Source organism: Podarcis erhardii (genome assembly GCF_964252035.2).
Source record: "Podarcis erhardii genome assembly, chromosome: 15".
NCBI lineage: Eukaryota > Metazoa > Chordata > Lepidosauria > Squamata > Lacertidae > Podarcis > Podarcis erhardii.
Genome location: NC_138505.1, coordinates 11,041,179 through 11,061,955, shown reverse-complemented (window position 1 = coordinate 11,061,955; position 20,777 = coordinate 11,041,179). Strand labels below are relative to the sequence as shown.

At 51.2% G+C, this 20,777-nt stretch overlaps 1 protein-coding gene across 1 annotated transcript; it reads right to left on the bottom strand.

Moving 5' to 3' along the window:
- Positions 1-1,248: 1,248 nt before the first annotated feature.
- On the bottom strand, positions 1,249-13,615 carry TMEM151A (transmembrane protein 151A). Its single transcript, XM_081841111.1, has 2 exons — positions 12,900-13,615; positions 1,249-6,229 (listed from the first exon to the last, which is right to left on the bottom strand). The coding sequence occupies exons 1-2, from the start codon at positions 12,990-12,992 to the stop codon at positions 4,868-4,870; spliced, it is 1,455 nt and encodes a 484-aa protein (XP_081697237.1). The 5' UTR covers positions 12,993-13,615; the 3' UTR covers positions 1,249-4,867.
- Positions 13,616-20,777: the final 7,162 nt, after the last annotated feature.

The window sequence follows — 20,777 nt, the reverse complement described above, 5'->3', positions numbered from 1 at the left end:
AAACAGTTGGAGGCCCAAGGTTGGGGAACACTGTCTTAGAGGGCTCACCACCCCAATCTAATTAATTGTTTCCCTTTAGGTTTTCCACTGATGGATGGGGAGGGGTGGAACTAAGATGCCCTTCTTACCTGGGAGTAAGCACCAAGGAAAAATATATTGTATTGGACTCTACAGTGTGCTGTACTGGTCTGAAAGTAGCGTTCCCCCTCCCCCCCAATCTCTTAGATCACAGCTTCTCTACCTTATGAGGGCAACGATAGGCTGCACTCAGGTTTTATACATGGCAGATTTGGGAGGCTAATATTCAAACCGATCTATTTGGCAAGTTTGTAATTTTTACTTGCTACTCCGTGGGAGTGATCCTGGTAAGCCTTGCCGAGCCCTGGCAAAGAGGCTAACTCAAGAGGGAAAGAGCTGTGGGATCCCCGTTTGATCCCCACCATCCCTAGGGCTGAGAAACGCCAGACAGCCTGCTGGTGGTCACTACAGACCAAGGTTGGGAAAGTGCAGGCCTAGGGGCAGAATGTGGCCCTCCCAGCTTCTGTGCCTGGCCCTTGGCTACAGTCTAAAACACCCAGAGAGGGCACCAGGCTGCAGAAAGCTGGCAGAAACCACCCCAGTGTTAAGACACCCTTCATAGGATCGAGTGCCTGTCAATCACTCAGTCGGCTCAGCCCCAACTGGCTGCAACAGCAGGGGGCAGGTATATTTGAGAGGTCACAAGTCAGTAAAAGGTAAAGGGACCCCTGACCATTAGGTCCAGTCGTGGCCGTCTCTGGGGTTGTGGTGCTCATCTCGCTTTATTGGCCGAGGGAGCCAGCGTACAGCTTCCGGGTCATGTGGCCAGCACGACGAAGCCGCTTCTGGCGAACCGGAGCAGCGCATAGAAACGCCGTTTACCTTCCCGCCAGAGTGGTACCTATTGATCTACTTGCACTTTGACGTGCTTTGAACTGCTAGGTTGGCAGGAGCAGGGACTGAGCAACGGGAGCTCACCCCGTCACAGGGATTCGAACTGCCGACCTTCTGATCGGCAAGCCCCAAGCTCTGTGGTTTAACCCTGCATATAGGAGGCTCAGATCCTTCAGAGGCTGTTGGACTACAACTCCCATCATCCCTTGCCACTGGGCATGCTGGCTGGGGGCTGATGGGAGTTGGGAGTCCCTGAACCCCAATCTTCCTTTCCAATGTTTCCACCTCCGCTCCCCCCATCCAGAAGACCCCCACAAGGACACGAGAAGCGCCTGCCTACCTCGAAAGATCTTTATTGTCCTATGAGCGAGGGACTCGAAGTAATTTTTATTTCACTCCAACATCAACAAGTCCCAGCGTCGCCCCCCCCCGCCCCCTCCAATTTAGGTTAACAGTTCCACGTCCACATTCATGTTGCACAATAAAAAGAGTCTCTTCTCTTGAATTGTGCCTGTGTTGCATGGAGACGGGAGGAGAGAGAGCAGGAGGGAGGGAGAATGGGGGGGGAGGAGCTTCTATACCTCGCCACCCCCCCACCCCGTCCCCCAGGAAAACAGGAAGAAACCAGTGGTCTCAATGCAAACTCACACTGAAGTTACAACAGCATGGCGATGGAGGCCCCCACTTGGGACTCCTCGGGCCTGTCAAATGTGGAGACACACCCCCCCAGTCATAATCATGGGATGGTGGGGTCGGGAATGGCAACATCTCCCCCCACCCCCGGACACTCACACACGCCAGTCCCTTCGCACACACATGCTTTCCTCACAAGGTGAGAGGAGAGCATTGTAAGCCTGCGCATGGTAGAGTCTAAGGAGCATCAGGAAGCCTGGAAAAAGGTGTGTGTGTGAAGTCCCGCCCCTTGACATAACCTGCAGCAATGCAGGGGCCACAACTGAAAAGTCCCTGGCAGGAGGCCATTTGAAGGCTGGAGGAAGAAGCCCTGCCTACTTAAGATTTTGGGAGAGGCAGAACCACTACAGTCCAAAAAAGTCCTATCTAAGGAACATGGTTGGGATCCAGAATACTGGAAGAGGCAGGAAGAAAGCAAATGTGTTTCTTTATAAACTTTTTTATAGAATTGTAGAGTCTGAAGGGACCACAAGGGTCACCTAATCCAACCCCCCCATGGGGCAGGGATCTTTTTCCCAACTGGGGCTTGAACCCATGAACCTCAGATTAAGAGTTTCATGCTCAACCTACTGAGCTACTCCAGGGTGTATCTACACTACAAGCTTGTTATCGGCTTTGCTGAGGCTCCCACCCTCCCCGGAGGATCACGGCATTCCAGGAGTGCTCAGAATTAGCCCAAGCCTTATTAAAAGAAAAATAAAAATGGTGCTCCCGTCATTTGCTCAGAAAAGGGAGAATGAATTGTTGTCAGCCTAAATCTGTGGCTGCCCTAAGGTCGCACCCACACCAGATATGCAAAAACACCCTCCTGCCACCTTAAGCCAGGTCTCCTCGCCCCCAAAGAACTCTGGGAACTGTAGTTTACTAAGGGTGCAGCACCAAGGGGGTCCCCTAACAACTCTCAGCCCCCTTGACCAACTAAGGTTCCTGAGATTCTTTGGTGGAAGTTCAAGGGCCGTTTTAACTGTGGTGGTGGTGTTCCCAACGTTCAAGGCAGATCCGTTAAAATGACTGGGTGTGACTAATTTAGGATTGAAAAACCAGTGCGCCTGCTCCTGAGTAGAACATAGCTGGCCACAACGCACGGTGCGGACAGGGCCCACGACCACAGGAGACAGGCGAGAATGACTGTATGGAGAATGTGTGCCTGGGCCCTCCATTGTCATCCAAGTCCTGTCTTGCTTTATAGCCTAAGTCCACCAACATCCTTTTCCACCTTCCTGCATCCTCAGCAGCCCTGAACTACGCAATGGTGGCTATGTCCCTAGGAATCTTGCTTTCCACGTACGCAAGCCAACTCAGTAGGTGATAGCTTCCCTGCTAGCTACAGAGGCACCTGAGGGCCGCAGGCTAGTTTAGGGGGCCAGCTCTATGGCCCACACTCAAGCTCCGCCCTCCTCCCACCGCTCACTCACTGCCCTGCCAGCTAAGACAATGCAAAGAGCAGCACCGCCAGGAGCCAAGGCGCACATGCGCTTACAAAACGCTTCCTGGAGTGTGTGGCTGGGGCTGGCTGCTTTTCTGCTTTTCCTTGTTGAGCCAGCAAAGTTTTCCCGGCAGGCTGCGCAGAGAACAGGCAACACAGCCAGTCACACAAGCAACCAAGGAAGCGTCACTGCTGGACAGCCAATCAAGAGGAACAGCTGAGTAGGGCTCCGCCCCCAGCGCCCCCAACATCCGCCACCTCATTCTACCTAATGGGAGGACCGGCCCTGTCTGGTCCCAGGATTCCTGAAGCCGTTCAGTTACGCTTTTTTTTTTTTTTTTTGCGGTGGAGGTGTCCCCCCCCCCTTCCGCAATAACATTTGGTCCGTCGATTCTGCACAAAGCTTTTGATGGATGGATAGCCAAAAGCGAGAGCATTTGCCTGCCCCGACAGCTTACTTTGGAAGCGAAGTACCGTCTCCCTGGATGAGACTCAAAGTCTGTCTAGTCTAGTATCCCGTTTTTGACAGCTGACCAGCGAGGCAGGAAGGCAAGAGCTCTTCCCATTTACCAGTCCCCAGCACCTGGCGTTCGAAGGCATACAGACAACTCCCCATTTTTACACGGTGGTTACATCCCAAGGCCTTTAGCTGAAATTGCGTGTTTTGGGAATGCCGTTGAAAAAGCCTGTAAACACCCTCTGAATGTTTGGAAACCCTTGAAAAACCCTTAAAATAATAATAATAATGCACCAAACTCCACCACAATTGCTCCCTCCAAACCACCTCACTCAAACTCCCAACTTTCCACTTTGCAAAGGCTCCTGAGATTGCTGGGCGCTATTTTTGCAACTATCACGCTCTTTAAAGGACGTTTTTGCCACTTCTGGGTTTGTGGCGAAGCTCAGGTACCTTGATTGCGCATAAATGAGGAGTTGCCTGCACTGTCCCTGAACCCAGAGGCTACATGTAGGTAGCCAAGGGGCTGAGCCCACAAAGAAAGGTGTGCATGTGTGTTGTTGTCGCTTTAAACGGCAGGCAAAAAAACCTGGGGTGGGTCGAAGCGCCTGGCCCTTTGATCTCTCCCTGTTACAAAGGCACAGATCTTCAGTCGATGAAAAATGGGGCCACCCAACTCCCAGTCAGGCTTCAGAAGGGAATCCTCTAACCGCCCCCCCTTTAATGCATCTAAAGGCCAGGAGCAGTCAGTCTCCTGTAACTACAATGCCAGAAAGAACTGCAGGCCTCCCGACACCCTGAGTGTGATGCTTAGCCCTCGTGGTCATGGAGGGGCTCAGTGGTGCAGAGTAAAAAAACAAAACTTAAGGGGAGAAGTGATGTGAAGGCTTCTAAAGCAGCCCAAACATAGGGGTTCACACGCCCCATGTTGCTCTTGGTCTTTCCTCTCTCCCCTCAGCCCCAGAAACGGCCTGCTTCAAAGCCAGACACCCCTTCCTCTGTGTCCCCCCCCCCACTTCCTTCCATTCTCAGAGAACTTGTTGAACAACCACATTCTAAGAAAAAGAAGAAGAAAGGGCATTTTGTTTTGAAGCAATGGGTTGTGCAAAACAAGCCAGCCTTTGCACAACTGGCTCCGTTTGCACACACGTGCGCGTGCACACACACACTCACACACAAAAAGGGTCCTTTGTTTCCCCGTCCCCCAGATAACTTAGAGGGGGTTGGAAATGGGTGGACCAAATGAACCTACAGCCCATTTTTTTTTTTTTTTTTTTGCAGGGGCACTCAGGTAATAAGGGAAACAAGCCAGGGCGGAGGCTTTTGGGTTGCTATTCCATTTCATCTTCCCACCCGGTGGGGCTCCTCTCTCTCTGGGGTCACAGCGGAGTCCCCGAGGCCCTCCCCGCGGGGCCCGGCCTCTGCCCGTTGCGGTGGCAGCCCTCCCCGCTGTGCACGATCAGCACAGGGAAGTAGAGCGCGTCCTGGTAGCAAGGGGGGCTCTCAAGGGGCTCCGTCTCGATGCTGCTGCCCACATGGCTGCCGCTCAGGCTGCGCAGGATTCCCCCGCAGCGCCGGGCTCCGCTGAGCGAGAAGCGGCTGCAGCTGAAGGGCAGCCGGGCGTAGAGGGCCCGGGTCCCGCGCGAGGGCAAGGAGTTGCTGCTGACAGTCCGGCGGCAGCGCTGGCAGCTGCGCAGGTAGGCCGCCCCGGCCACCACGGTGGAGTCCATCAGCACGGCCTCCGAGTAGCTGGGCACCAGCTGCTGGTTGGAGCGGATGTGCCACTCCAGCTCGGTCATGTCCACCGTGTTGACGCGGGAGATGCGCCGGACGTAGCCGCCCACTGCGTCCAGCGGGCTGGGCCCGTCGTCCGCCCCAAAGAGTTTCTCCACGTGGTAGTGGACGTTGGCGGTGCGGTACTCCGCCAGCACCCGCAAGGGCCAGGAGAGGAGGAGGAACGAGGCCAGCCAGAAGACCCACCGTCGGGTGTACCAGGGGGGACGCCCGGGGTCGGGGAAGACCATCATGTGCTCCTTGAAGTCCACGTTCTTGAGGTGCATGCCCTCGCGGGCCTCCATGTAGTCGTCCAGGCCTTCGTTCTCGCCGAAGAAGCGGGCCCGCTGGGTGAGGTAGGCCGCCTCGGCCTCCCCCGTGGCAAAGCTGAAGCACTTGGTGAAGCGCAGCTTGGTGACCGGGTAATCTGAGAGGCCCAGCAGCTCCTTGGAGACGTCTTTGACGCCGTGGCCGGCGTAGTCGAACTCGGTCTCAGCCACGTGGGTGTTGACGCGCTCGTGGTAGACCTGCGTGGTGGTGTAGGCGTCGCCGTTGCGGTAGCGGGTGACCTGCCGCGTGCGGCGGATGTAGTGGTAGCTGATGGCCTTCCACCAGATGCAGGGCGTGGCCTGCTGCATGCGCTGAACCTTCTCGTAGACGCTGGCCGTGTCCACGCGGTACTGCATCTGGCCCTTGGCAAAGCGGTGCCAGCACTCCACCAGGTAGACCACGTACAGCATCCCCAGGAAGGCCAGGGGGATGTAGATGTAGCCGTTGGAGCAAGGGCTGTCGTGGTAGACCAGGGAGGCGTCGCGGTAGGAGTCGACGTAGTTCAGGCGCGTCACCGTCGAGAGGCGGCACCAGGCCATGACGCCAAAGCAGCCGTACATCAGCAGCGTCAGCACCAGGCATTTCCAGTGGGACTCACGGCAGAGGGAGCTGCTCAGAGATTGCTTGAGGGGGCGCTGCTGCTCAGAGAGAGAGACAGAGAAAAACAAAATGGTAGGTTAGTGTCGCGGGCTGGCTGGCCGCAGAGGAATGGTGGAGGAACCCCAATACCTCAAGGACCGCCTCTTTCCATATGAACCTACCCAGACCCCGAGATCACCTTCCGAGGCCCTCCTTTGTGTGCCCCCTCCTTGAGAGGTCCGGAGGGTGGCAACACGAGAACGGGGCCTTCTCTGCAGTGGCTCCTTGTCTGTGAAATGCTCTCCCCAGAGAAGTTCACCTTCATTATACCTTTAGGCACCAGGCAAAAATGTTCCTTTTTAATCAGGCCTTTGGTTGACCCGATTAACATCCTATGCCCTTTTAAAATGTGCTGGGGGGGGGCTATTGGGTTGTTGTTTTTATTTCTGTTAGGGATTTTGTGGTTTTATATATTGATTTTATTCTGTGAACCGCCCTGAGACCCCCGGGTATAGGGCGGTATATAAATTCAATAAAGAACAACAACAACAACCAGCTGGGGAACCACTAAGGCGAGAAGGCTCAGAGCTCAGGAAATAGTTGTGGGTCAGAGGGAGAAGACTGTGGGGAAGAGGTGTCAGATGGTGAAGAGGCAGCAGGGTTTAGTGAGTGGTGAGAGACTGTGGCAGCCCAGAGTCAGAAGCTGGAGAAGGGAGGCCAAGAAGCAGAGATGGGTAAGGTTTGTGAAGAGTCACGGGTGTCTCCCACTCCTGCTGCAACAAGCTGCCCACCCGTCCCCCCCCCAGGAAGAGGAAAGACAGGCACAAAGGTGCAGTCTCTGATTGCTTGGGGGGAAACCCTGGAGAGAGGAGAGGACTTAGCTGGCTGTGGGAAGGCAGGGACCTCTCCGCAACTGATCCATGGGGGCAACTCCTAGGACCAGAAGAGGTATGAAGAGAAAGGAGCAGAGACAGGCAAGTAGGCTGAGTATCAGATGGCTTGGGAAGGACGCAGGGGAGATTTAGGCAGCAGTGGGAAGGCAGAGACGTTCAGCCTCTGCAACTGCCTCATAGGGGCAAGGCCTACCAAGAAGAGTTGCTGCGCTCATTAGGCTCAGCTGCCCTGAGCAGGCCTTGTTTCTGCTAATAGAGTTAAATTCGTGTACCCGTGTGTGATTTATTGCTGGCTGGCTCCCTGACAGCTAGATATTCCAGACTCTGTCCCTGAATGTCCAACTTCTGTTAAAAGCAGCATATACGACGCAAGTCGCTAGTCCTCCTGCTGGTGCCCGCTGGGATTGGTAGGGTGGAAGGCAGGGAGTCCAACAGTAGGGGGAGCCAGAGAGCCAGTGAAAGGCACAGCCAATGAATTCTAGCTTCTTCCACGTCTAGTCGTCCTCCTCCTCCATAGCTGTCAACGTTTCCCTTTTTTTAAGGGAAATTCCCTTATTCCAAATAGGATTCCTCACAAGAAAAGGGAAAAGTTGACAGTTATGTCCTCCTCCCTCAAGGGCAACACTGAGATTAAGGAAGAGGAGGACAGGCAAAGTCATCCCTCTAGACTGGCTGGAAGTAAGAAGGCAGGCAGAGTTTAATGGGGCAGTGCCCCAGTTGCCCTAAGAGACCAGCCTGGAAAGTATATGGAGGAAAGCATATTGGCAGGATTTCAACCATCTGATCTTTAAGAGAAACAAGTTTCTCCTGCTTTCCTGCATCCCGGCAACTATGATGAATGACAGGCCTGGTCGCATCTTACTGTTGCCGTTATCAGAACTACTAGACGCATCAAGGAACACACCACATGACTTGGATTTAGGCTGTTGAGCCAACACTGAAGGGGAGCAGTCTTTTTAGGGACATTAAGAAGAACGCTGTTGCTACATCAGACCCAAAGGGTCTAACCCAGTACAGTGGTACCTCAGGTTACATACGCTTCAGGTTACAGACTCCGCTAACCCAGAAATATTACCTCAGGTTAAGAACTTTGCTTCAGGATGAGAACGGAAATCTCTGGTGGTGCAGCGGCAGTGGGAGGCCCCAATTAGCTAAAGTGGTGCTTCAGGTTAAGAACAGTTTCAGGTTAAGAACAGACCTCTGGAACGAATTAAGTTCTTAACCCGAGGTACCACTGTACCCTGCTTCTCGTAGTGGACAGGTTGGTGTTTCTAGGAAACCAGCATGTCCTCCTTCCATTGGAAACCCTTTAGCATTGGGGATAGACTGCTCCTGAGCAGGGAGGCTCCATTCAGACCCCAACAAACCTCTGGACCTACAGAAACTGTACTGTTGTTTTGTTCTTGTCCCCACCCCTCACTCCTGGGTTTCACTGCAACTACACTGGTTCCAGGTTAGGCGAGCAGGGGTGTGTTTTCATTTTGTGTGTGGTCACTGTCCTCCTGACACAGATCTAACACTGTGATCCTGGCACGTGGATCACCTGGCTTAAAACTTTTCAACAAGGTTTGCGGTCGGCCCATCTCCCTCGCGAAATGCGCCCTCTGTTGTGGGAAGCGATGCTCTGTGCCAATAGTCGTTCTGCCTCCGACCAGCGCTGCCCACATCCTCCCACCCTGGTTTCCCCTCCCAGGATGCAAAGGTTTTGGCAAAGGCTTCTGGGAAATGTGCCAAGAGCAAATGGCTATTAGGGTGGTCCCGGGGGGGGGGGGAGAGGCATCAGAAAACAGCTTGGCCATTTGCAGTCCTGCACTCAGAGAGAAGGAGTTAGAGAAGAGGAAAGAAAACATGTGATGAGAGCGTAAGAGGACTGCGGCTTGGTTGAACTAAAAAGCTTATGGAGTCCAGAATCCAGTTCCTCAGAGAAGTGTTAGAAACTCAGATCTATAAGCTAATTGCCAAAGGGCACCTTAAACTTCGGTTTAGTTTCCACAACAGAATGTCTAGGCGCCTTTTCTCCCAATGAGATTTACCATCATCACCATCATAATTTCTATACTGGTTTTTGTTTTAAAGAAAGTACGCAACAAACTCCCTGCATGTAAAAACCCAGAGTGTCAGGGGAAAGCGTTCTGCTTAAGTTTTCTCCTTGGCTTGCTAGATTTCTATATGCAGTGACATGCGCTTTGTTTTAGTGGAATTACATTTAAACATGCAAAACTCCTCCCACCAGCTGCAAGCAAAAGCCCGATGTGGTTCAGCCCACCCTCAGTTCTGCCGAGTGTATAAACAGGAATGTAAACACTAAAACCAGACTGGGGAGGAATCAATAATCTGGCCCACAAACTGCACGGGCAGCTAGCTCGGAAAAGGGCCGCACTACCCCATAGATGCTGAAGAAAACAAGTTGAGAGCCCCCTTGTTAAATTTCTCATGTCTATATTAATAGAATTTCCATCCAGGTTGGAATGCACAACACGGCATTGGCCTGCACTACCACTCCTAGCCAGTAGGGTGGGGGGCACAAGGAATTATGGGAAATGGACGGGGCATCGTGGGAAGTATATCTGCTTCAAGTTTCTTAAGTGTGCGGTATGCCTGAAGGGTATTTTTTAAATTACTGATTTGAATATGTTATTTAATCACAATTATATAAAGATATGCTTAAGATTCTTTCTCCCCAACAACATTCGGACGCTGACCCCTGAGTCAAGATTTTTGAAAATATCTTTTAGATACTTGGAATGCCAATGTCAAATTTTTAGGTGCTCATGGGATCTAGAATACAAGGACCTTGCGGCACTGAAATACAGGTGACCCTGAAAGCTGCGGGGGTCTTAGCCCACGAGTCACCAACCCAGCACCACCATAGGCCCAGAGCTTCCATTTCCTTCCATTCTTTCTAGCTCTCCTGGAAAGCACGAAATATGGCAAAATGTGCAGGTAACCGCCTAAACGATTTATGTGAAGTGAGATTGCCTTGCAGCTGCCTTGTATATTTCTCGTGGTGCTGAAGAACGCTCCCTGTTGCTGTTAGGCAGAAGCAGCGCCAGGGCCTGTGTGTGTGTAATCAATATTGTGTGATCTTCACAATCAGGGCCAGCAGGAAGCTGCTGACATCCCGCAGGAAATGTAAGGTTGCCAGAGGTGGCTGTCTCTCCAAGTTCGTGTAATGTTGTGCTCCCTGTGGCAGCCATTTTGTGTTACGCCACACCTAACAAGATCCAAAGGGCCACCGGTCCACCCCATACCAGACAGGAGGATCCACTGGGCCAATGTAGTGGAATGGGCTTTGGCTTATATTCTACTGGGGCACAGAACTGTCATCTTAGCACAGGCAGGGAAAATAGTTGGTGCCACCACTTGGCAGGATCAGGCTAATACAGGGGGTGAAGGGCACTGGAATTGGCAGACAGGAAAGAGGCAGCTCAGGAAGGGGGACCATGAAGGACCTTGAAAGATGTAAGGTGAAGTCGGTGGCTAGAAGGCTAGCAACATCCTTTCACTTTCGATTGTCCTGTCTTACTTCCCCCAAAGAATCTTGGAAACTGCAGTTTGCTAAGGGTGCTGAGTGCTGTTTGGAGACCCCTGATCCTTGTGCACAGCTACAATTCCCAGAGTGACTTAGCAGCCAATCCTTTAAGAGACTCCCCCATTCCTCTTCACAGAGCCACAATTCCCAGAGCACCCTGGGCAGATGACCTGACCATTAATTCACTCTGGGAATTTGGTCCTGTGAGGAACAGGGGTGTCTGTTAACAACAGCAGTTCCAAGAGTGGTTACACAATATATCCTTCTTCCCAGGGAACTCTGGGAACTGCAGTTCTGTGAGGGGAATAGGGGTGTCCGAACAACTGTCAGCACCCTTAACAAACTTCACTTCCCAGAATTCTTTGGGGGATGCCAGGACTGTTTAAAGCGGTGTGATATGGCCTGAAGTGCAGATGGGCCTCTGAATGCCAGATGATGAGAATCGTAAGCAGGAAGAGATGCTGTTGCAATTAAGGTCCGGCTTGCAGACTCGGGACACCTGGTTGACCATTGTGAGGAACAAGACGCTGGACTAGATGGGCCATTGGCCTGATCCAACGGGCTCTTATTATGTTCTATGAGCAAATCCATTAGACGTCTAACCAAAAACATTCTCCTTCCCATTTCAGCTCCCTGTACTTTAAATATTGCCTCTGTTGTTGATGAGGGAGGTGGGTGACTCCAATAAGCTCGCTTCTGTGTGGATTCTAGCAGCCACCAAGTATCAGGCTGTACTGCAGGAGCTACCTTGTCTTCCTGGCCTGAATGTTGTCATCAGTTCCGCTCCTGGATCCGACTAGGTGGGCGCTGTTTATCAAGGCCAAGAAACCCAGAAATGCTGCTAGGACCAGTTAGGGCTCTCAGCTGTATTTTAAAACATGTAACTTGTGCACTTGTGTTTAAGCTTGCTTTATCCTCCTCCCTCCCCATTCCTTTTTCCTTGTGTGTCATGTCTCTTCAGATTAAAAAGCTTGAGAGCAGGAATCGTCTCTGAATGACATTTGCAAGCCGCTGTCAGAAAGCCTTTTTTTTCGCAAAAGGGCGGGGTATAAACCCCTCCTGTAAGTAAACAAACAATAAATACGTGTGCGTGCATGGGGATATTGATCTGGGGAGCTTTGGAATGGAGGAAGGAAGCGGGGCAGGTTTGTCCTCCAGATAAATCTGAATTTTCTCCGATCAGCTAAAGGAGAAACTGTTCCCAATTATCTCTCTCCTCTTGCCACAAGACACCTAACACCAGCTTTTTCTGCAGGCTTAGGAGAGAAATGGTGGAAAGGTTGCACCATCATCAACTCCCAACGGTGCGCAATCATCTCCAAAAATACAGCCTTTCCTCCCCCTTTTTTCGTTATTTCTCTTCCACCTGCCAGGCTTGGTGGCAGGATTTTTCCCCCCTCGCCATCGGACGCCCCTCACATTAAAAAAACCCACCAAGCCACCACCCCTCCCTCGTTCCCTGGCCTGCTCGCTTTGTCTCCCACCCCCGACAACTCCCCTTTCTTCAGAGACAATCCCTCCATCATCCCCATCAGGAGTCGCTGCCACCAGCAGGAAAAAAAAGAGAGAGCGAGCGAGCAGCAAAGCGGAGAGAAGGACGTTGCCTGCTTCTGGTGCAATGCAGAACTTCGTGCGGGCGGACGTTTCCCCCCACCCCACCCGCCACGACCCCCTCCCCCAACGCCGGTAGCAAAACACACACCCCTTTCTTTGCAGATCCATAAAGGCTTCCTCTAGCCCTAACCGATTTCTCTCCCTCCCTCCATCCCCGAGCTCGGAATCCCCCGCGAAATCCCGCCACCGTCACCCCTTTCTGGACGCGCACAATACACAACTCCAAATCACAACGCGGCAAAAAAAATCCCGGCGATGCTGCTGAGGGTGGTGGGGGGGGGGCGAGGAATGGGGGGGGTGTCTCCTATGGTGATGATGGGACAAATGAAGCCCTGCTCGCGCCGTCCCCTCTACCCGCTCCCCCCCCCCATCCCCGTTTATTTTTAACCCCCGTCTGGCTATTAATAAGACACAAAGCAGCACGTGTTCCCTGCAGCAAAACTGGCGTTGTCTCCCTCCCCCCCCAAAACACCCACCCCCACGCAGCCTCGCCCACCATCGGGGGTGGGGGGGGGAGTGGGCCGAAGCTCGGAGAAGCGGGCCCCGATCCAGGAGTCTCGACCACCTGCCCCACCCCGCTTTTCCCGGAGTTTGGAGAAGCCCCCCGGGGTCTCCAAATCGGTGCGCCCTGGGCGCAGCGCAAAGCGCGCCTTTCTGTGGCTCTGGGCTTCGGGGGCTGGCCGGCCTTACCTCTTCCCGAGGGGGTCCCCCCGCGGGGGTGAGCGTGGGGAGCTCCCCCGCCCCCGGCTGCTGCGCCCCCTCTTCTTCTGCCAAGCCTGGCATGGTTCACGCGTGGCGCCGCCAGCAGGCGCCCCGGCCGCATGTTAGGGGCGGGCGAGGGGCTCCGCGGCCCCGAGGCAGGAGCGGCGCCGACTCGCCCAGTCTCTGCAGCGGGGCATGGAGACGGCCGCCCTCGCCTGCTTGCTTGCCCGCCTGCCTGCCTGCCTGCCTGGCGCGCACCTTCCCCGGGCTCTCCGCTCGCCGCCCGCCCGCGCGCTCAGCTCCGGCTCCGCCCTCCTCCTAGCGGCTGGAAGGGAGCCCGCACCGAGCCAGGGCCGCCTTCCCCGCGCTGGGCCACCCCCGCCCCAGGCCCCAGCCAGGGGCCACACGCGGCCTCCGCCTCAGCGCCTCCCGGAGCTCTCCAGCCGCTTCGGCCCAATCCCCCATTTCTTCCTTGGGGGCATGACTAAGCACTGTCTAGATGCCCACGTGTTTGCCCCGTGATTCGCACGGTCAAGGGATCTGGCCTGCTGCTCGTCTGAACGCAGCACACGCGACTCCGAGAGTGCCTCTCCCTGCTCCTCCTCTCCTATCTCGTGTTCACGTCACTTCGGAAGGCGCCTTGGTTTTGCTTTAAGAGGAGTCCTGCAGACGTTTCGCAGTTCTAGGCACCTTGTTATCATACGGTGGTCCTTTTTGGAGAGGCGGGTGGTCTTCTTGTCATCTGGGCAGCCCAGGACCTCCAGACACAACTGCCCAGGCTTGAGCCCCGGGGTGGTCACTTCAGTGCTGCTAACGCAGTGGTTGGACTTCACCCCTGGAGGCGCACAGAGATGCGAACAAAATAAACCATCAGATCCCATTTAGTCCAGCATGATGAGCGCCGCAACCGAGTCGGTCACGACTGGATCTAATGGTCAGGGGTCCCTTTACCTTTACCTTTTACCTGTTCTCACAGTGGCGAACCAGGTGCCTGTGGGAAACCAGCAAGCAGGATTTGACTAAAAGGGAACTGTCCCCTGTTGCAGATCCCAGCAGCTCCTATTCAGAGCATAGCATGGCCATCCTGGTTAGTAGCCATTGATACCAAAGAATTTGTTTGATAATCTTTTGAAAGCAGTCCAAGTTAGTGGAGCCCTGCTCCACCAACCTCAATCCGCCTTGAGTCAGCTCCCTCCTGTCTGCCTTCTCACTTACATCCAGCCCAGAAGGGGGGGGGGTCCAGCCTGCCAGCTCCCTCCCCCTAAGTTTCAGTGTTGCTCCTTGTAGAACTCAGCAAAAAGGAGGAGGAGAATGGGGACAAAACTAGAATGACTTGGCTCTGCCTGCCTTTTCTCTGGCGCCACCTACTGTTAGCTTCCCTGCCTTCTGCCCAATGAGCACCAGCCTCCGCAGGAGTTGGCAGTCAGCCCTTCTGAGGCTAATGGACCTTATTCCTAAGCAAGGAGGTCATACGATTGCAATCTCAGCTTCCAGGCACTTACCAAGCCCCTGGAGGCATCAGTTGATGTATATATAATATGTGTGGACCAGATCCAAGTGATGTCGGAACTAGAAAACGGGGATGGGAAAGCTGGGGAGCCTCCAGCTGCTGCTTGACTCCAACCCCCATCAGCCCCAGCCATAGCCAATGGTCAGGTTGTTGAGGGCTGGAGTCCATCTGTGACCTAGATGTTTCTCTATTCTAGCTGTGTTGCCCTAAAACAGTCTTTTGCCTCCTCAAGGCACAATGAGTTTCAAGGATGTACACACCACAGGTTTAAATCAACAACCTCACTAGGATATGAATTTGCTGAACCAATTTTTAAATGGAATACAAAAAAGGGAGGTGTGAGGAAGTCAGGAAAATAAGTTAACGAATGGTGAGAAATTAAAAAAGAATTTTAATTTTTTTTATTTTTTCTTTTCCTTTCTATGTTAAATGTTTGTATTTTTGTATTTTTGTATTTTTCTTGTGTTTTTTCTCTCTAGCTATTGTCTTATGATTTTTTTTCTTGTTAAAACTTAATAAAATATCATTTAAAAATAAATAAATCAACAACCTCACAATGAGAACTGTAGTATATGAAGGGTGCTGGGAATTGTAGCTCTGTGAGAGGTAAACTATAGTTCCCACAATTATTTGAGGGAAGTCATGTGCCTACTTCAGTCATATAATCCAGGTTATATTTGCTCCCTTTATCGATTCAGGGCTTCATATTATGCAGTTTTCGAGGTGGGTTCTCTCCATCGTCCCCCACAGAAAAAGCACACGGAGACCACCTGGGTATAAATATAAGATGGGAAACTTGCAAATAGATTCTTACATGGATCCAACATGGTGTCTTCCTGAGGCTTGCTGGTGGGGAGATTTTTAGTCAAGCTACAATTATTTAGTAGCAGCCTCATACCTTTCATTGCCCAGGAAGTCTAAAAACACACATACAAAAGCCCAAAGAAATCAGTGCAGTTTTTAAACCAGCGGCTAAAATCAGAGTTTTGAAAGTTCAGTCTGCCATCTTGATTCAAAATGGCATCCATTCATATCCAAACACGGACAAAAACCTGCTCCTTGATCTTAGGAACCGTCATGCAAAACCTGGTTAAAATCGGTGCAGCTTTGAAAAGTTCTCTCCGCCATCTTGATTCAAAATGGCTGGTGGAGGGGATGGGAATTGGAGTCCAAGAACACCTGCAGGGCCCATCCCTGATATGGATGCCATTAGGGAGGGGGTGAGGTGAGCTTCCCTTGGGAGAGTCCCAGAGCCTGGGTGCAGCCATTGAAGAGGACCTCTTCCTGGTCAAAGAACTGTAGAGTTGGAAGGGATCCCTAGGGCCATCTAGTTGAACCCCCTGGCCCTAAGCAAGAAGACTTCAGGGGCCATTCTGCCACACAGGAGAAGGGGCCTCTTATAATGCTCTCAATAGGCAGGCTGGTTCATATAGTTGCATGCCAGCCCATTCTCCGGGTCGTGCGAGATCCCAGGGGTTCCAGGTGCGCTTACCCAGGGTCCGTGTTTACTTTTGGGAATGAGGGACAGTGGAGACTGTGGTGCCTTTATGATATATGGTTTATTTACACATATATGCAACCTGAGACTGAGATGGAGGGGCTCACAGCACTAACACTCCCAGAGGATCTTGCTTCTCCCATAGGCACAGCCTGGATCCAAAACCAGACACCAGCGATTGGGCTCTGACCCTCGCTCCAGCTTGCCGCATTTACCAGACTGCAACCTTTTCCTCCAGGTCATATTCCAGCCAACTCTAAAGCCTGACTTTTGTTCTTCTAAGTAATGCTAACCTGGAGGAGGGGCCCCATCCATTTTGGCATCTGGCAGGGAGCCCCCTCTCCTTTCTTAACGGACTGTTACCATTCCTTTTGTTTTTCTAATGGCTCACCTCCCAGGCGATTACCTCATTGGGAAACTGGCCAGGCTTATATTTTCACCCAAGGAGACTTGCTTAAATTCTAACATTTACTAGATCAAGGAATTTGGGGGGAGTCTGGCACCCTTGAACTCATTACAATACAGAAGAAGGCAGGCTTTCAGATATCCTGCTCCAGGGCTGGGCAGCCTTTGACCCTTGAGGCCAGCCACTTCAGATCTCTGGCAAGAGACACCTGTCCGTCTTCAAGCAGCCTAGTGGGCAGGCAGGGGGAAACAGAGGGGCAGCATAGGGAGAGAGATATAGAGAAGGAGTGGCAAAGGAAGGGGTGAAAAAGAAAAAATAAGGGGTGGCAGAGAGAGAAAGAAAGGGTGGCAAAGGGAGAGAGAAGGGATGGGAGAGAGAGTGTGTACAGGGCGTTGCAGAGAGCGGAAGAGGAAGAGAGAGAATCATAGAATTGTAGAGCTGAAAAGGGAGCCCGAGGGTCATTCAGTCCAACCCTCTGCAATGTAGGAATATTTGAACCAACATGGGGCTCGTGACTCTGACATTAAGAGTCTCATGCTCCACTAACTGAGCTATCCCAGAAGGGTGTGTGTTTCCATCCACTTTTGTCTCTGGCTGTGTCAGCTGCCAGGATACAGCCCCCTTTACATAACTGCTCCATAGCAATTGTTGTTATACAATTCCAATCACCATATAGATGGATTTATGAAGCATTTCTGAATCCTTCTGCTGTGCTGAAGAAGAATTCCACGAAACAGTGGGTATATCCGGAATCACTGTTCACTACGTCTGTTTGCGGACCACTTGGGCAGCATTGGACATCATAAAACAAAGCTTGTTTTTACCAGATAAAAATCTGATCCATTGCTTCTTTCAGAGACTTGCATAGTCTACAAAGATTTTCAGAGACTTATAAGACTTATGTTTATTTGGTTCTACGTTTTCAAGAGAATCCATCCAGAGTGCATATTTTGTGACTTTCAGAGATTTATAAGATCTCTGGTTATTTAGTTTTGCAGAGAGTGCATATTTCATATACAGTGGTACCTCAGGTTACAGACGCTTCAGGTTACAGACACTTCAGGTTACAGACTCCGCTAACCCGGAAGTAGTACCTCGGGTTAAGAACTTTGCTTCAGGGTGAGAACAGAAATCGCATGGTGGCGGCAGCGGGAGGTCCCATTAGCTAAAGTGGTGCTTCAGGTTAAGAACAGTTTCAGGTTAAGAACGGACCTCCAGAACGAATTAAGTTCTTAACCTGAGGTACCACTGTATTTCATACTGTTTAATGTTCTGTATAGATTATATAAAGAGTTTATATTGATATTGCATTGTTGTACCTGGTCACCATGTTGCCTTGGATATCACTGAGTATACAGCCCCCAACACTATACCCCAGATGGAATGGGGCCCTTGACTAATTTGACAGAGGGGGAAAGGTTTCCTGCTCATGGCCTCATCTCAATCCATAAAGTTGTGGATTAGCTGCATGAATTTGGGCAAGCTGCTATCAGCTTGTCCTCAGGTTCTTCTTATCAAATGAGGGGATATTGGCCAAGGGTAGCTTCTCCCAACCTGGTGTCCTCCCGATGTCTTGGACTACAACTCCAATCAGCCCTAGCACAGCACACCCCTCCATGGAACCGCATAAGAGCAGAGTTCCCTCCAGCTGGAGCTGAACACTTGCATTTCCAGAGCTGTTCAGTAGATGGCAGGATTGAGTTGAGAAATACACCTGAATTAGTCCTAAGGGAGTATTAGCGTTGCGAGCGAATGTTAATATTCTCTTGTAAAAATATAACTATATGATCATATTGCAGTAATGGGTTGTGTGATTGTATGTTGATTGGGGCGAGGATGTAGGCAGGTAAAGGCTTGCCTGAGGACATATTGCTATGGTCATTAATTACTGTTTACGTCTATAAATTATAATAAATGTACCAGCATTTGGGATTTATTAGTTTATTTAAAAAAAGGGAAGGGGGGCAGGTAATGACAGAGGTGTATAAAAGGATTTAAGGCATGGAGAAGGTGGATAGAAAATAATTTTTCTCCATCTCTCATAACACTAGAGCTTTGTACTAATCCAAAAAACTGAATTTTGGGAGATTTGGGACAGACAGGAATGCCATATATACATAGTTTCAGGGTTCTAGCCACTGCCAGCCTCAGCAGACCCATTGAAATTAATTGCTATTACTAATTTGGTTCTAGTCTGTGCAACACTTAAAAAAAAAATCTGAGAAATTAATTGAGCAGATTGGCTCTGAATGAGGTGCTAAGTGTTCGAGGCTGTGCCATTTCAGAATCCAGCTGCAGGGGTCGTATTTACAATTATCCTCTCTGTGTATGCACATCATTAAATCAATAAACCAAAACCCCATCAAGAAGAAAACTGACAGAGCAAGGAAAGGGCTGGGATACAACCTATTTCCCTGATGAGCTAATTATTTACTTGCAGGGAGTTATTAGTGGGTTGTGTTTCTTTAAAAAAAAAAGGGGGGAAACATTAAAAAATGACACACACACATCAGGGATGGGGAACCTCAGGCCCAAGGGGAGAATGCGGTCCTCCAGGCATCTGCCTGGCCCTTGGGTCTCTCCCCAGGCCAGAGGCATAGCTAGGGCTTTTGCCGCCCAGGCGGTCACTGAGTTTGCTGCTTCTCTCGTTGTGCTGCTGAAAAAAACGCGCGGCCATCCCAACCTGGTAGCCACGCTAGTGCCCCAAGCCACAGCCCTGCTGTGCACCCTCCTTGAATGTTGTTGTCTGGCTGAAATGTGTCCTTGACCTCTGATCATGCTTGCCTGGGGGAAAGAAGAAGAAGAAGAAGAAGAGTTTGGATTTGATATCCCGCTTTATCACTACCCGAAGGAGTCTCTCTTTTTTTATATATATAAATATTTATTAAAGTTTTTAAATATAAATGCACAAATAATAAACGATCTTACTTCTATCACAACAATTTCATCACTTCTTTGGACTCCCTCACGTCTCCCGCTCCCATTTACATCGTTAAAAATTTTTTCCAAACAAATTATCAACTTGTTTACAATCTCATGTCCACTCATTCAAATATAATCTAGCACTTCTTCCAAAAAATTTTATATTTTCTTTAGTCTCACTTATCATCAAATTTAAATCTAATTTAGTGGTGGCCAATTTTTTATAATCTAGCATCCTTCTTAACATTCAACCAAATTACAATGTTTTTGTAGATACATCTTGAATTTCTCCCAGTCTTCCTCCATCTTCTCTTCTCCCAGATCACGGATTCTGCCAGTCATCTCGGCCAGTTGCATATAGTCCATCAGCTGCATCTGCCACTCTTCCAGTGTGGGTAGATCTTGAGTTTTCCAGTTTTTTGCGATAAGAATCCTTGCTGCCGTTGTTGCATACATAAAAAATGTTCGGTCCTTCTTTAACACCTTCTGGCCGACAATACCCAGAAGGAAGGCCTCTGGTTTCTTAGTGAAGGTATACTTAAATACCTTTTTCAGCTCATTATATATCATTTCCCAGAAGACCTTCACCTTAGGGCATGTCCACCAGAGGTGAAAGAATGTTCCTTCGTTTTCTTTACATTTCCAACATTTATTATCAGACGAATGGTATATTTTGGCAAGTTTAACTGGGGTCATGTACCATCTATATATCATTTTCATTACATTTTCCACTACCCGAAGGAGTCTCAAAGCTGCTAACATTCTCCTTTCCCTTCCTCCCCCACAACAAACACTCTGTGAGGTGAGTGGGGCTGAGAGACTTCAGAGAAGTGTGACAAGCCCAAGGTCACCCAGCAGCTGTACGTGGAGGAGCAGGGAATCAAATCCAGTTCACCAGATTACGAGTTCACCGCTCTTAGCCACTACACCACACTGGGAGCAGCAGCGAAGCTAGCTGATTGGGTGCCTGGGGCGGCACGCATGCCGTGCACCCAGGGTTGGGGCCAGCAGGGGCAGGACACTCTGTGGGGCCTCTGAGGAGTCTGCCTGCCTTCTCCCACTCTGCCGCCCTACAGCTGAAGAGGAGGCAGCAGGCAGACCGTTTGGGGCAGTGCGGAGCCTTCGGGCAACCAAGCCACCATGTCACTCCCAGGAGAGATGCATGGCTTGGGCATGCTGCAGCCCTGCGGTGAGAGCTGCCTGGCATTTTGTCACCCCCCTCAGTGGTGACACCCGGGGCAGACCACTCCCACCGCCCCCCTTCCTCCACCCCTGCCTGCGAGGAGCACAGAGAAGGGTGTGTGAATGCATGTAGAAACAAGTTGGAGTTGTTGTTATTAAATATACCGTATTTTTGCCCTATAGGACGCACTTTTTCCCCTCCAAAAATGAAGGGGGAATCTGTGTGCGTCCTATGGGGCGAATACAGGCTTTCGCTGAAGCTTGGAGAGCGAGAGGGGTCGGTGCGCACCGACCCCTCTCGCTCTCCAGGCTTCAGGAAGCTATCAGCAAGCCTGAGGAGCCCGCGGG